Here is a 16276-nt window from a genome sequence, read left to right as displayed (position 1 = left end):
GACTACTCCGCATTCTCTTCTTTTAACGCTTGAAGGTAACGAGTCGGACATGAAAACTCCTCTGAAGTGTTTGATTTGTAACGTTTCGATCAGAGATTCAATATCTCGGTTGGTGAGTGCTTCTGTTTCTTTTTTTTAAACTTCTTCATCACGCCCTTTCCTCCTTTCTTCTCCATGGCCAGGTTGTGACGTTTCTGTTCTTCCAATTCCGCCTTGTTCTTCTTCGAGTCGATGACGGTTTTCGCGATGGCAGCACTTCCGCCGGCCAAACTTCCAACGGCCCCCAATGCTGCTAGGATGGCCGGGATGCTGAATATGAAACCTCCGATCTTTTGCTGTTTCCGCGAACGCTGCAATCTTTTCAATTGAGGTGTGCTGAGCAGCAATTTCATTCCGTGTCCTTTCGACAAGCAAGAACGTTTCTTCTCGCGTTGTTTCTTGGTAAGTAACCCATCGAGGGCACCTAGATTTTTAAGATTGGAGTATGGTATCTGGTACACGACACCCTTGGGCTTCATGTTGATGCTCTATGTGTTATTTTCACGGTATGTTATTTATATATATATTCTGAGATTTTTTCTTGTGTAGTTTTTTTACGGTATGTTATTTATATACCCCACCCCAATTTTTGTTTCGTGTTCATGGCGATGATGGTACCCAGTGCGGCGACCCGTTCACCCAGCGATGCGTCTCTGCTCACGAACCTTTCGAAAGCTGCATGTTCCAATTTTTTGTCTGCTTCGTGACGTGCGTCCAGATCCGTCTGCGTGGTGTTGTAAGCGATGTCGTGATCTTTGCATGCCGCGTCCAACGGATTCACACCCTTGTCTCCTCTCTCCAATCTTTTCTCGAGTTTGGTACCCGGTCCGCAGTACTGGTAGCCAGGTAGATGCATCTCGAAAGGTAACTTGTTGATGATGTCGTTCACGAGTCCCTTTCCTTCGGCCACGTTCCAAAATTTCGGAGGCAGCGTGTTGATGATTTTGATCAGGTAACCTATGCCCTTGTCGTCGTTCACGATGAAGTTGGAAAGTTTCGTGCTGATCATGTCCACGATGCCTACCTTCTCGTTGTAGAAATTACGATTGCCTGCATTCTCTTCGCCGGCTATCACCAACAATCGGTCCACGAGTTTCCTAACGTCGTCCACCCAAACGAATTCTTTGGGTAACGTGTTGTAGCGTTTGACGCCGCTGCCTGTTTTGACCTGGTTCCAAATCGGTTTGATGAGATTCCTGTACTTCTCGCCGCTGCTCGATTTCACCCTATTCTGCGAGGCGTCGTTGTTCTGGTACAAGGCATCCGTCATGATCAGAATTTCCTTGTAACTTTGGTAATCTTCGTCGGTGTAATCTTTCGGCTGCTTTTTGGCAACGAGTTCCCACAGCCCCACCGTACCCGGATACCTGTTCCAACTATCCTTGTCGCCTAAATTGACTTTAATGTCGTTGCCTTCGAAGGTCACCTTCGATTTCCCAATCTTCCACACCACACCGCCGCCTTCGCTGGTTTCCATGCTGGGATACAATCCGAACACTTCATCCTTGTCGAATTTCCCCGTGCTCAGGTAGTCTCGTGCCAAAGGTCCCAACTCGATCTTATCCGAAGACGTGCTGCCTATGGCTCGACGTCGTGCCGGTGCATCCTTCAGTTCGAACGGCGTCGAAGGAATGCTCGAAATGGGTGTGGGTACGGCGTAACTTTTAGCTGCGAGCGGTACGAGTTCGTTGATCAAATTTTTATTTTGTTCCGTGACACTTTTAATTTCTTTACCTAGACTGCTGATGGCATCGATCACGGGTTGATCCTGACGTTTCTTCTCTTCGTAGAATCCGCGATTCTCGGATTTCCAACCTTTGAAGCGTTTCGCGAGGTAATCGCGAAGCTTGAGATTTTCGTCTTCTATTTTTCGTTTCGTCATGACGTTATTTATAAACGTCGTTTCTCACAACGTTGCAACGTTTAGAAAGTCGTTGATTTTGTTTCTGTATTTTCCGTCGTTGGGTTTCCTCGTCATGTCGATCGTCGCGAATCCGAAATCGTCACCGTTCCAGCAAGTAGAGCAGCAGCGTTCCGAAAATTGATTGTAGTTCATGTCTCCGCCTACGTAGTCATCGTACGCGTGCTTGAGGTTGGTGTGATCTTGACGAAACAAACATATGAAATTAGCGTTGTCGCGTACTAACTGTTTTGGAATTTTGGAAAACATTTGAGCTAGGTAGAAGCAATCCATTCCTTTGTGACGACCTTGCGTGAAAAAGTTGCGAATTTCATTTTGATTTTCCAGGATGGCGTCGTCGAACACGACGACTGAATTTTCACGACAATCGTCGAGTGGTTTTATTTCCGAAGCGAACGTTGCAATGTCCAGACCATCGTACACTTTCATCAGTTGCTGGTATTTGGATTGCTCCAAACTTTTCGAGAACACGTACAGGTGCCTGTTCTTCCAATCTAACCAATTCGGTGCGAGGAGAAAATTGTCCACGAGCAGTGTCGTTTTCCCACACCCCGAAGGACCTACGATCAGACAGCGGATGCTGTCGGGAAGCAACTTGCCGTTCTTTTTTTTTCTCGTTTGACTTTCCGGATCCGGTAGACGCTTCACCACGTTCCACGTACTCACAAGATCACTTCGTTCGCGTCGATCCAACTTTTTTCCGGAAGTCCCAGCCATTTGACAAACAGTTTGTCACCTTTCCTACGCAATACTTTCTCGATGAGGTACGTGTCGGGGTGTTTCGTTTTAGAGAGTTCCTCTTCGTAAAATCTTCCTTTCAAAATCTCGCCGCTACTATCTTTTATTATATACGTGTGTCGGTTTCCGGGTAGAACTCGAACCACGGTAAAAAGTTCTGTGCTCCAATTTTTTGTGAATCCCTTCTCGAAGGTGCGTTTGAATTTGCTGATCCTCACCTGGTCTCCAATTTTGTATTTAGCTTTTTTTGTCGTGGGAGTGTACTTTGGACAGTAAACTGTAGAAATTAAACGCTGCTCGTCGGACTTGGTAACGTCGGCTGGCTTCATGCCTATCGTTCTGCGTACCGTATCATTATAGGTGTCGACGAGTTCCGGCAGGATGTCGACCCATTTGTAATTTCCCCGAAGCGTGAATCGTTTCCACATGTGTGTTTTCAAGGTTCGATTGAATCTTTCCACGATGCTGGCTTTGATGTGACTGAAGCTCGAATAATGTCGAATCTTGTGTTTTAGAATAAATTTTTCGAATACGGCGTTGTAAAATTCTTTACCGTTGTCCGTTTGCAGAAACCGTGGTCGTCTGCCACCGCTTTCGAGAAAAATTGTCTTGAATGCTTCCGTGACGCATGTCCCCGTTTTGGCTTTCAAAGGTAGAGCCCATGCGAATTTCGAAAACGTGTCTATGACGGTGAGGAGGTACTTGTTGCCCTTGTTCAATTTATGTACGTTTTTCAAATTGCCGCTACTCATCTCCACGAGGTCGCTTTGCCAGAGGTCGTCGATGCCCTTGGTTACCACAGCCAAACGTTCGTAGTTACGGCGTGCAGGTTTATGCAATTCTTCGACGATGGCTTGCCTAGACATTTTTTTTAGAGATTACGTTTCAAGAGAAGCACAAGCGTGATGGGATTCAAAGAGGGTGGCACTTCGCTCGTGTTTTGAATGATCAGCTTATCGCCGGCACTCACGTCGAAAACGGTAAGATCTTCGTCTTCGTGTATTTCATATATGTTGCGCGTTTCGTTCCAACGTGCCAGAGGAATGTTTCCTGCTTTCTGGACACCACGATTCGATATCAAAGTCATGGTGGGAACGCTAGCTTTTCTACCGTGAGACCAGTACGAAAATTCGTTTATCTGAATCGTGCCATCGAGGAGAAACTTGTAGTACGGATGATAAGGATGCAACATGTACAGTTTGTTACCTTCGACGAACGTGGAGATTCTCTGTTGATTGGGTACGCTGTTGATTTCGATGGCTTGCAGAGAATGCAGTTTAGCGAATTTAGTGTCGACGCCGAGCAGATTACTGTGAACTTGTCCGAGTTTATTTTCGATGGGCAGCAAATGCTCGATTATGGTATCTGTTACGGCAGAAAACGACGGTTTGATTTTCACTTCCACGTTCAACTGCTTGTAGTTTTCGTTGAGTTCTTGCAACTTGGCACCGAAAGAAGCCAGCGTCGATTCCTGCGTGGATTCCAGCACTCCAACTTGATCTCTGATGTTGACGACAATGTTCTGAAGGTTCTCGACTTGATTCAATTTCGAGCTCTTCTCAGTAAGATCGTTCACGATGCTTCGCATCTCTGTAAACTGCGTGTGAAGGTCGGCGACGCTCTGCGAAGTGGGCAGCGTCGACACCAGCGAAGTAATTTCGTCTCGAATCTGTTCCACGTTCGCCGTTTCCGTTTCTAGTCGTTTCAGCATTCGAGATATGTTTCTTTTCAAAGCGTGCAATTCTTTGGAGGTGGGGAGATTGGCCACCCTACTCTCGAGATCGCTTAATGAACTTTTGATGTCGTTCGAATCGGATAGTGCCGTCACCGCCGTTTTTAATTTTTCCAAATCTTCGCTCGAAGGTACGCTCGTCCGTAACGATTCCAAGTCACCCTGTATGTTGTCCAGTACGTGATGAAAATGAGCGAGATTCGTTTCGACGTTCAAATTTTCTAAATATTCGATCTTCTGCTGAACCGTGCTTAACGTGTCTTGAATGCTCGTCAACGCTCTTGCTTCAGCGTGAATATTTTTAATTTCTTCGTTGATCAATTCCAAGGACGCCTGAAGCGTAGCGATGGTGGTTTGAATGTGTTCGAAATCTTGATAGGCCTCCAATTGAATTTTTATGTTCGCGACGCTTTTACCGATGACCTGCAGTTCGTCCGACGATGGTAGGTTCGTCATTGTATCTTCCAAAGTCTGCAACTTGGATTTAATTTCTTCCAACGTGCTGGTGAATTCTTCTTGTAATTTGGAAACAACGACATGTAAGCGTTCTGCATCTATATCGTTCACGACGGTTTGAAGTTCAGAGAAATTCTTTTCTATTGCGGAAGTTCGTTCTTCGATTTCGAGTTTCAATTTTTCCAAATCTTCATTTTTCGATTGAAATTGCTGTAATTTGGCCAAATCATTTTGAAGCGAATCCACGCTCAACTGTATATTTTGAACGCTGTCGTAAGAAGGTACGTCGACATAATTTTTTATCAGCGTCTTCAGTTCGGAATCGATTTTCAGAATGGGGTCGAGACATTGCGTTTGGAGCGTAGCGATTTCCGACTCTAAACTTTTGTTTAAGGTTTCCTGCAAAGCGATCAAATCGGTCCTCAACTTCTTAACTCGAATGTCCAACATGAGAATCTCTTCTGCGTGGTCTACACGCTTGGTGTTGCCGAAAATGTCGTTAGGCATTTTTGGTTAACGGTTATTTATAATAGGATAAACGATTCGTAATTCTACAAAAAGAGGAATGAGTTTGTCGTAATCTCCGAGAAGTTCCATGTAAAGATAATCTCCTGCAGACACATCGTACGTAATGTTAGAAAGCATCTTGTCGTGCTTGATTCGAAAAATATTCTTGCCGGTAGAAATTTTGATTTCGCCTGCGTTTTCCGGATTCACGGTGATTTGAAGTTTCCCGTCGATCGGAATTTCGTAGAAATGTAAATTGTTATTAAAAACATAAAACATCTTGCCCACATCGTCATTCAGTTTCGTCCAAATGCTGTTGAGATGAACAATCAGTAAACCATTGAGTTTAGATAATACGGAAGGTAAGAGGTTATTGGAATTTGGTGGTGCAGTCTCCATGTTGATCTGTTTGCGGAAGCCAAAAAGATTCATTGTCTTTGTTAGTTATTTAAGAATACGGTCAAAGTTTTTTTTGTAATGACACGCAAAGTTTTTTTTTGTTTGCTTGCGTCACAATACAGGCACGCGCGCGCACGTGTGTGTGTGCGACACATTGTTCCCGAAAGAGGTTTACAAAAGTCACGATATATAAACATTTGGTCCCACAGTTGGAAAATTACGATAAGTTGCATTCAAAAGTTTCAAAATATCATATAGTAGAATTTTTGTAGAGTGGGTAGGCAACACCGACGAGCCTCAAATAATAATTCAAGACTCGTCGGTGTTGCCAATTCCTATTTGTAGGTTAGCTTAGCCAGTGAAAGATCATATAGTGGAATTTTCTTCGGATGGGTTGGCAAAACCCAAGCCTCAAACAAAACATCCAATAGAGTTGCCAGATGTAAAAAAAGAGCAATAAACCCCCCTCATAAAAGGCTACAGTAAACCCGCAGTGTCGCCAACACTAGGCCCCCAACAGTATTGCCAGACATAAAAAATACATGGAACCCTCAGGTCCTTTGATAAAAATTTACAGTGAAAAAAACCCAGTAGGTTAACAACACTGTCAAACTACGGTAGTGTTGCCAGATGTAAACAGAAGACAATAAACCCCCCTCATAAAAGGCTACAGTAAACCCACAGTGTTGCCAACACTAGGCCCCCAACAGTATTGCCAGACATAAAAAATACATAGGCCCCTCAGGTCCTTTGATAAAAATTTACAGTGAAAAAAAACCCAGTAGGTTAACAACACTGTCAATCTACGGTAGTGTTGCCAGATGTAAACAGAGGGCAATAAACCCCCCCCTCATAAAAGGCTACAGTGCCCCCACAGTGTTGCCAACTCTACCCCTCAAAATATACATCATAAAAGGCTACGACGAGCGCCACAACCTTGGTGATTTTTTCGGGTAAGAAGTTGGCAACACTGCGCCTTACGAGAGAAATCCATTAAGGCGATCGAGCCCCACATGATGATTCGAGCCCCAAAAGAGGATTGTGAACCCGGCCACTAGGTCTACTCATTAATTTTATTTAATTTTATTAAAATACGTTCTTTTTTTACTGAAGGAACGGATGTTCTGTGAAGAAAGACAATATCACAGGTAGAATTGGTTTTGCAGTCAATAATGATAATCAGAAGAATCTAAAGTGACGTAACTTTCTCTTCACACCATGCATTCCATCCCTTCGCTATGTGGAATGAACTCGCCTGCTTCCGCGAAGGCTTCACTCTTTGTGTTCAGAAACAAACTGCAGATAGGCGCTATAGAGATCTGTTTTTCTACGCACGAAGTAAGAAGAGATTTCCAGTGTTCCAACTCGGATTGTACTGTGACTGATTGTTAAAGTTTGTGCAAATATCGAAATGAGCGATATCTCCAAAAAACGTAAGATTGAAAATTAAAATAGCTTCTCTCCAACTTGAATTGCGTGATTTGCAAGGCGATGTGTTCCTTCAAACTAGGCAAGAAAAGGGGCCAGAGTTTTTCAAATACCTGTCAAAGGAACGTTTTCCAAACCTTCATAGTTTTGGGAAAAGAATGACATCGATGTTTGGCAGCACATACACATGTGAAAGTGTTTTTTCTTCAATGAAGTTCATCAAGAACCGCTACAGAAGCCGACTGGCAGATTCTTCACTGCTTCACCTTCTGAGACTTTCAAATACAGAAATTCAAATACAACTTTAATAAAAGAAGCAGATCGGGCTCAATTTTCACATTGAACACTTACTATGAAGGATTCTTATTTGTATGGTGTGTCTTTAATTTCTTTCAATTCATCAATAAGTATTGGGTTTTGTGAAATAAATTGTAATTATACAATTTTGATTTGTAATTCCATTGTTTTATTGCCTCATTTTAGAAATTAGGTCATGCGAAAGTACTACATTTTCAGTTCAGTAGTTACAATTTTTGTAATTTTTAATCCCCACCCAAAAAAAAAAAAAATGCGGCCCGCCTATCAACTGCTGGATATAATTTTGGCCCTCGGACCTTTTGAAGTTGGAAACCACTGATCTATAAGAACGTTACAATTTTCGCTGGTGTGCCCGTTATAAGAAAAATGATGTCAAAAGTGATACTTTTCGGTGAAACTTTGTTTTATAATCCGATATCTAAATGTAAAACCGTTAATATTTATTTACACTACTATCTACGATATGGAATAGAAGTTATCTACCTTAGGAAGAAATCATACTCATAGCATTGTGCCCAACTAAATACAGCCAAGATTTATTGCGATTGCCTCGAAGTTCGAGACAGCTGCATTAATTTTCACATGCTCCTAGAACGCACTTTTAATACTTGGAACGATTCAATACTTATTGTTGTCCAGAATGAGTAATGGTAGCTCGTTCCTATACTGAAAGTAACATCAGAAGTAGTACTGACTCTATTAAAGTTCAATAATTTCGAAGGCTTATGCGAATTGTAATTTTACACAAAGCATTCATATTTTCTATACTGAGAGAGTACGCTCTTCTATTGATCAAGCCAACTTACTTTTCCTTCTTGTAGTTATCTAATCTAAGATATAAATTTCGAATCCTCTAATGATAACAGTATTGCTTCACAAATAACCCAGGAATTCACCTGACTCTTAACAGCATACTGACATTGATGAAACTGAATTTCATAATTTTCTAGGATCAGTAAAGGAATTATGAAACTTAAGAGGAAAATTAGCATTGGTGCACTATTTATTTATGCACATTAATAATAATTTCAAAGGCCTACAAATACATCAACTTTGAATAGATAATATTAATATTCACTAGACCTTTAGCTTGCTAAAAATGATAAAACTATGTCAGTTTCGTAAGTGCTTTTAATGATCAAAAGTCAAATTTGTCAAGTTTGTCTTTTCTGATTTATTCTGGAATTGATAGGCGTTATTGAAGAGAGAGGCACCTCTTTTATCCGAAATTATCGACAAGTTTAGATAAATATTCCCGCACATAAATTAACGTTGGTTTATGTCGCCTTTTGATTTATTTGGAATGTTGGCAGACATCGGTTCCCTCCACGTTTCCCGATAGATATAAATTACATGGAATGTCCGCTGTAGGTCGGGATAATGACAGTCTAAATACGTGATATAAACAACTTTTGATTGATCTTTACGAGGCGTATCGACACACCAATTTTATTTTTTTTGTTTGTTAACAAATGCAAATGATCGTAAAATATCTACTCGATACATGTAAACATTTCGTTGAATAATTAAATCAATAATGGCCCTTTGGAAAAGCGGAGATGCAATTTTGTAAATATTTAATCATACACATAACCTGACATTGATTTCCTTAGATTGTTGGCAACGACAATTCGGTCTATGCTTTCATAATAACAAAAAATCTCGTGAAAAGTCGATACGCTTCGTTGTTGGTGCGATTACACAATTAATCTACATTCAACATCCGTGAACTGGTCTACATTTCTAACAAGTATGCGTTAATTGGCTTCTTGATGAAAGATTAATAACATTCAACGAAAACGTCTCATTTAAGAGTTTGAAAATTTCTCAAAACAGATGATAAACGGGAGTTGATTAGGTTACATACGCGCGCTTGTGTCTGTGTGCATGTGTGTAAAGATTTCCATCACTCATTGCTAAAAGAAGAAGTCTTCAAAAATTACAAATATATCTAAAACTGTAGTTTTGTTTTGTTTTATTTAAGTTACGAGTGTCGCTTATATGGATATACGATCCTAGAGTACCAAGTAATTAACGTTTTATTTTTTTTGCATAAAATAAAGAAAAGGTCTATAATCAAAGTTGATATACAAATCCCTTGGAAATCTCCTGATATTCAGTTTTCGGCTTTATAGACACTATACTGGCATAACCACATATTTACTCTTTTCTGTCAAGCCATTAGGAAGAGCAGTAAATAAGGTGTTAAGCGTTAGAGATGAAGGAAAAATTGAAACAAGACACAGAAGACTAAGACATTTGCAATAGAACGTTCACCTTCTCGTAGCAGTCAACTAACGTAAGGTCAACGACTCTCCGATGTATTGTCTCCACTTATATTACTTCTTCCCGTTAATGATTCACGATTTAACAAAGCACTGTACGGGACTCTTTAGACCGATGAAGTAGATTCATTAGTTACTCTACCTTTTTTAAAAAAAAAAAACTACAATTGTAGATATATTTTCTATTTTTATCGGGCTTCACCTTTTAACAATGTTACCTTTTATTCTGTTTCTCCTCTTATTACTGTGTCGTTACCTCTTTCCTTCAACAGGTTATTTCATACGTAAACACGGTGCACGCTAAACAAACTATTTGCGTTGTCAGTATGGTCAAAGCTATTAACATCGTCAGAATTGACAGTTCAGAACTCTGAAGCAAAGGGTTTCTGGTTCGAGAATCGGCTAGGATAAATATTTGTACATACATTACAGTGTTATTAAACTTCAGTTTTTGTCGTCGTAAAACTTCGTGACGTCAACTAAATTTATATGGTTTCGGTAAAAGATGGGATAAAAACACACAAAAAGGTACGGCGTGTGAAAGTATCATGCTGCCCGAGTCGTTTGCGATGAAGTTAGGAGCTCATGGCACGGCGTCCACTTGGCATTCATCCCCCGTCTATCCATAAGGGTGAGCGCCTGGGGAGCGGGGTTCGGAATTCCCTGCACATTTGCCGTGCGTGATGCGCCTACGAGCCACAGGGTCTCTATCAACAACAGACGCTGCTACATTGTGGAGACAAAGAGGAAATTTCAAGTCGTATTAATTCCATACGTCCACCTGGACATCCCGTACCGACCCTTGATACAACTGCACTTTGTAATGTTTATCACAGGAACGCCCACTGTCTTACACGCACGCACGCATACCTTCACTCCTCACGCAACGTATTCCAGATCAATTATCTTTCCCCTATGCCACGATATTAATCGTTGGATTGCGCGAGCAAGGGAGTTCGGAATTTGGAGAAAATGAAATTTCCCTACCTGGTTCTTGATGTTGATCAGAAGTTGCGAATCGCCAGTGTCTGCTACGTACGCAACGCACAGGAAGACCACACAGCAAGTGAGTTCCACATTACGCCTGCATGTCATTTTCCACACTGGTGCCACATTTATTGCTGATCCTATTCGCTCATCCTCTTGCCACGATTCCTATTTCTCTACTGGTGGTTTCCACTCGTCGCCGCAGTGTTGTCAGCTTGCCTCGCACAAAATTCCCTCTCGGGTCGAAAATAGGTTCCTTAAATTTCCCTTCCAGAGTGGTACAGTAACGGTGGGATTAGTTTGATGAATATAACGCAGGGTGGAGATTTCTTGGCTAACGACTCACTATATAATAAAGGTGCCCATGGAGTTGTTCTTTCGTTGCGAAGCTTGTTGGGAGAAGAGGGATATTTTGTAATGGAAATTCGAACAAACTGCACATTGTTCCATGGAAGTTAACCACGTCAGCATGTAAACGACACTGTTGTATATCCATGCCAATGCATAGACTGCCAAAGCTTACATATCGACATGAGATCGTAGACTGTCGAGAGTGTTCTGATGGGGGAAGAATAGTAATAAATGAAATATTCGCTGACTTAACAAGAAAAAAATAATTTTGCAGTACATAGGTGTTCTTGTTGTATGTCAATATGAAGTCGCATATTGTGGAGGGAATTTGTCAGAAAAATTATAAATGGTTAATATCGCAAAATATTTCTATCTTTCGAATGTTGATGGAGAATCGCAAAATTGTTCCACATTGTCACTAGTCGCTTATCACTGCATATTACTTATTTAGTTAAAAAAATCTGAAAGAAGCACTCGGACGGAATCAGATTTCTAAACACCATATTTGTGCTGAGCTGATTAACCTACCAAATATTAGCGGATTGTAGCATAACTACGAAACCAGACATTCCATTGTGAACCTTGGATAAGTTTTGGATGTATAATTGTGTTTGCCCAGCATAAACTCATCGTGCCGATTAACCCAGAGGTAGAAAAGCGAAGAAAAATAACAGAAATCGAAATTTAACGCGATTTAAATTTATTCCATTTCCCTATTGTAGTAAAATGGTCGAAAATGACAGTAACAAATCGGAAATCAGCAATTCAATATAATTGATCTTGCGATAAATTCAAGCTCAAGTATGAAATATTTTGAATTTTGTTATCAACTTATGTTGTGTATAGTCGCCAGCAAAAAATGGGACACCTAGATCCGGTATGTGTGTTGCCTAGCTCTACGGCTATGAGTGAACTTCAATAACAGGTTCTGCCACCGCCGTACAGTTAGGCAACATACATAACACCATGCAAGGAAGCGAGTATTTCAGGATCTAGGTGTCCCATTTTATTTTATAAAATATAAAAAAATCTAGGTGTCCCAAGTGTCGCTCGTATCTGTTCGTTTTTGTATTTTAGTCTAAAATTCATCTGAATCGATACATATCGATTGATAAAGAGCGAAGCGTTCCCCCCTGCAACCTATTTTATTCAGCGCAGTGTCTTTTCTTTCTTTCTCTCTCTCTCTCTCTCTCTCTCTCTCTCTCTCTCTCTCCTCTCTCTACGAGTATGCATTTCTAAAGTATGGACTCTTGTGGGAAAAACACGGGGATGGATTCTGAAATCTGTGACTAGACAGAAGTATGGATGGAGAAAACCATTGTCTCTATCCTGTACTGCAATGACTTCCTGATAGGTTATTTTAAGTAGGCCAGTCTCGGGTTTGAATCTCTGCCTGGGCATGGGTGTTCTTTGTAATTGTCCCTTCATCAATTTCATCATATCATCACTCATCCTCATCTTCGCGATTAGTCAAGAGTGGCAGAAAAGCGGTGAAATAAACAGAATCAATCAATTTTAAGTAAACCAGAATGTAACTACAAACGTTTAACTATATTCTAGAGAGAATTAGAGATGCTTGTGATGCAGAACTTTTAATTCAGCCGCATTTTCTCATTATCCATGTTGCCCACAGCTCTATTCGCTTCTGAAATTGAAACTGGTTTGTTCCTACAGCGACGGTTCTGCTCCGCTTCCCATCATTACGCTGTGCGCTGTTGTCTGGTTTCCCGTCCTACTGCGAGCTCCACCACATGATAAATTGTTTAAGAATTGTTAATTAATCCATTCATTTGTTAATTACTTTAAATTCACATTTACAATTTACCCATATAACGTATGCATTATCCTTTTTTCCTTTAATGAACATGAGCGGAAATTGATAAAATTGTTTGCCTTCGAGCTCGGCATTCCAGATTCAATAGTGTGTAAAATTCTAAGAACGAAATTTTTACACGAAAGCCTACAAAACCCAATTTTGCAAATGGGACTCACATCAGTTTATTTAGGAAAATATATTTAGTGTAATATTATTGAAGGTTTTGAAATGTATTTAAAAATAACTTTAAAATGGCACTACGAAATTTAACCAACCAGTTGTGGGAAAGTTAATGAAAGATGTGTATTCTCATCTGTGATATGCCGTAGACTTTAAGGTAGAATTCACACCGAAATGACAAGCGACAGGTGACACGTGTCGCTTGGGAACGAGCCAATCAGCGGCAACATTTCACACCGTAGCAACATGACAAGCCGCACAAGACTGCTTTCGATTGGTGAAATCCTCAAGCTAAATGTTTCGCCTGTCGCTTGTCGCTTCGGTGTGAATTCTCCCATACCCTACATCTACAGTACATGCGCTGACTACATGTAGTGTAAGCCTAGGATACTTCGCTTAAAAGCTACTCGTAAGACACTATTACACTACACTAAAAATAATTTATGACACTGTTTTGAAAGAAAATGCCACTTTTCAATCGGGTTGGTTCATACCTGTATGAAAACAATCCTATTTACGACTTCTAGCGTTCTCTTCAAAGCGTCGACTGTTGGTAAAAAGTAAAATGTAGACAATAGACACGCGGAAATCGTGAGAAGAAGTCCTACACTTTTCAGTAGAAAAATACAAGGTTCGCCCATAAAAAAACCGAACTTTTTTATTTTTAGGAAAGAGTTTGGTTTGAGTTGATGTTTTAAGTCCACTTTGTGCACAGTAATGCTAATCTGGACTGGACCTACAGTTTAAAGTGAAATCCGAACCACTATGTGCCTCCTCCGGGTATCGAACCCGGGACCCCTTATTTTAGGTAGAAAACAAGTAAGTTAATTACTTTCAAATGACTATCACCTTCAAAATAATCACCAGAGGAGGCAATATACTTTGACCAGCGTTTGTACAGGTCTTGGAAACACTGTTGATAGTCATTGACAGTAAGTGTTCGCAAAATACGCGTAACATTTAATTTAATGTCCGCGACGTCGTTAAATCTTCGCCCTTTCATATCCATCTTAAGCTTCGGAAAAAGGAAAAAAATCAGCAGGCGATAAGTCCGGAGAATGTGGAGGGTGATTGATCACTGTCACTGAATGCTTAGCAAGGTATTGTTGTACAGACAATGCGGTATGAGGCCGAGCATTATCGTGTAACAGAAACCATTGGCCAGAATCACAGAGGTCCTTCCTAACCTGCATCATCCTGTTTCTGAGTCGACCAAGCACTTCCTTGTAATACCACTGATTGATTGTTTGCTTTTCAGGGACAAATTCATGGTGGATCAGTCCTTGCGAACTTTCTCCACATTGTCGTCATTCCTTGACGTTGAAGGACGTCCTGATCTTGGTTCATCCTCGACACTTTCACGTCCACCTTTGAAATGATTGTACCAGTCATACACCTGGGTTCTTGATAATGCTGCATCATCATAAACTGCCCGTATCATCTGTAACGTTTCGGTAAAAGATTTACCCAATTTGTAACAAAACTTTATGCTGTAACGTTGTTCCATCTTGGTGCGCGTATTTTGTACGCCGCCTGCACATGACCTGCATCTGACGCACGCTTGCTCCGATACCGACTGCCTGTAACAGGTTGAAATATGAACTGACGGGAAGTTTAGATATAGCTCTTTGCAGTGTTGCCAGAATACGGTACCTTTTTATTTGGTTTGGTTCTTTTTTTTTTTCTTTTTTTTTGCAGTTTGGTTTCTTTATGGGCGGGCCTTGTAGTATGTAATTGTACAGAAGAGTACAAGGTAGTTTTCGCACTTCTCTAACAACTTAAACGCAGGATAATTTTATTTCATTTCTTCAGCTCACGATCGTCGGCATGTTGTTATCATTATCTACACGCAGAATGTAGTCAACCGTTGTTTAAGCTTATACGCATACACCTCTCTTAATAGAGGTGGGTAGTAATATCCATGGCTTATTTATTTATTTCCTTCAACAGAGAAATTATTTCCTTTTACAGAAGGTAGCCAATAAGAAAACAAAAACAAGAGAAACACATAATATAATACAGTGAGACATAACACAGGTAGAACACACACACAAATATAATGTAATATAAATTACTAAACTATACTATAGAATCATATAACACCCAATTAGCAATTTAGAAGCGCTTCACCCAAAACAATACAGAACAAGACCAAAAAAACAAAAAAACTCATTTTTATTCATATGCAGTGATATATTGTTAAGTATAACACTAAATCTTATAATTTATGTTGTAAACACTTGTCTTAATATTTTTTGTACTCATTGATTGAGATACTAAAATCAAGATTAGATTGCAATATAGATATTTTGTTGCACGCAAAGGACATTCTAAATAATGGCGAAATCTTGAATCTTTCTGTTTTAGGAATATCATAAGACATCAATTGCCGCAGCCTTAAGCCACATTTCTTTGCATTGAAACATATATTTTGGAGAAAAGTAGGGTTATCTATGATGCCAGTCATTGTTTTGTACAGAAATATTTGTTGTGTTATTTCCCTTCTATTAATAAGACTTTCATAATTAAACTCATTAAGTAGGTCATTGTATGATAAGTTATTATAGTATGATGGTACATTATACTTTTTGTAATACAAATATCTTAAAAATCGTTTTTGAATTCTTTCAATTACCAACTCCTGGGATTTATAATATGTAAACCAAACATTAGAACCATATTCAAGCTTACTTCTAACTAATGAATTATACAAGAGAGAAATACTGTCTACATTAGTTAGATTCCTCGTATTTCTTATAAGAAAACCTAATGATCTAAATGCATTGTTTACCATGTATGATACATGTTTGTTAAACATCATATTACGGTCCTTAATAAAATGTATTCTTTCAAGCTCTTCTCCACACATAAAATAGGATATTTTAGAGGTATTTATTTTACTTGATAACTCCATAAAAGAACACTTTTTAATATTAAAATTAAGGTCATTGTTTATACTCCACTCATACATCATATCTAAATCTCTTTGAAGTTTCCTAATGTCTCCATCATTATTAATTTGTTTATAAATCTTTATATCATCAGCATACATGAGACATTTAGAATATTCAATTTGTAATGGTAGATCATTTATAAACAATACAAAAAGTAGTGGTCCA

The 16276-nt window shown here is 39.8% G+C and overlaps 1 protein-coding gene across 1 annotated transcript in view; it reads right to left on the bottom strand.

Moving 5' to 3' along the window:
• Positions 1-10958, bottom strand: part of LOC145985978 (out at first protein-like) — a 65789-nt gene extending 54831 nt beyond the window's left edge. The window contains exon 1 of the mRNA XM_083120137.1: positions 10811-10958. Coding sequence (XP_082976263.1) covers positions 10811-10918 — 108 coding nt within the window. The 5' untranslated portion in view covers positions 10919-10958. The remainder of the gene's footprint in view (positions 1-10810) is intronic.
• Positions 10959-16276: the final 5318 nt, after the last annotated feature.

The sequence above is a fragment of the Lepisma saccharinum genome, chromosome 1, assembly GCF_977018435.1.
Source record: "Lepisma saccharinum chromosome 1, izLepSacc3.1, whole genome shotgun sequence".
Lineage (NCBI taxonomy): Eukaryota > Metazoa > Arthropoda > Insecta > Zygentoma > Lepismatidae > Lepisma > Lepisma saccharinum.
The sequence above is the reverse complement of the archived record's forward strand: the minus strand, read 5'-3'. Positions and strand labels throughout refer to the sequence as shown.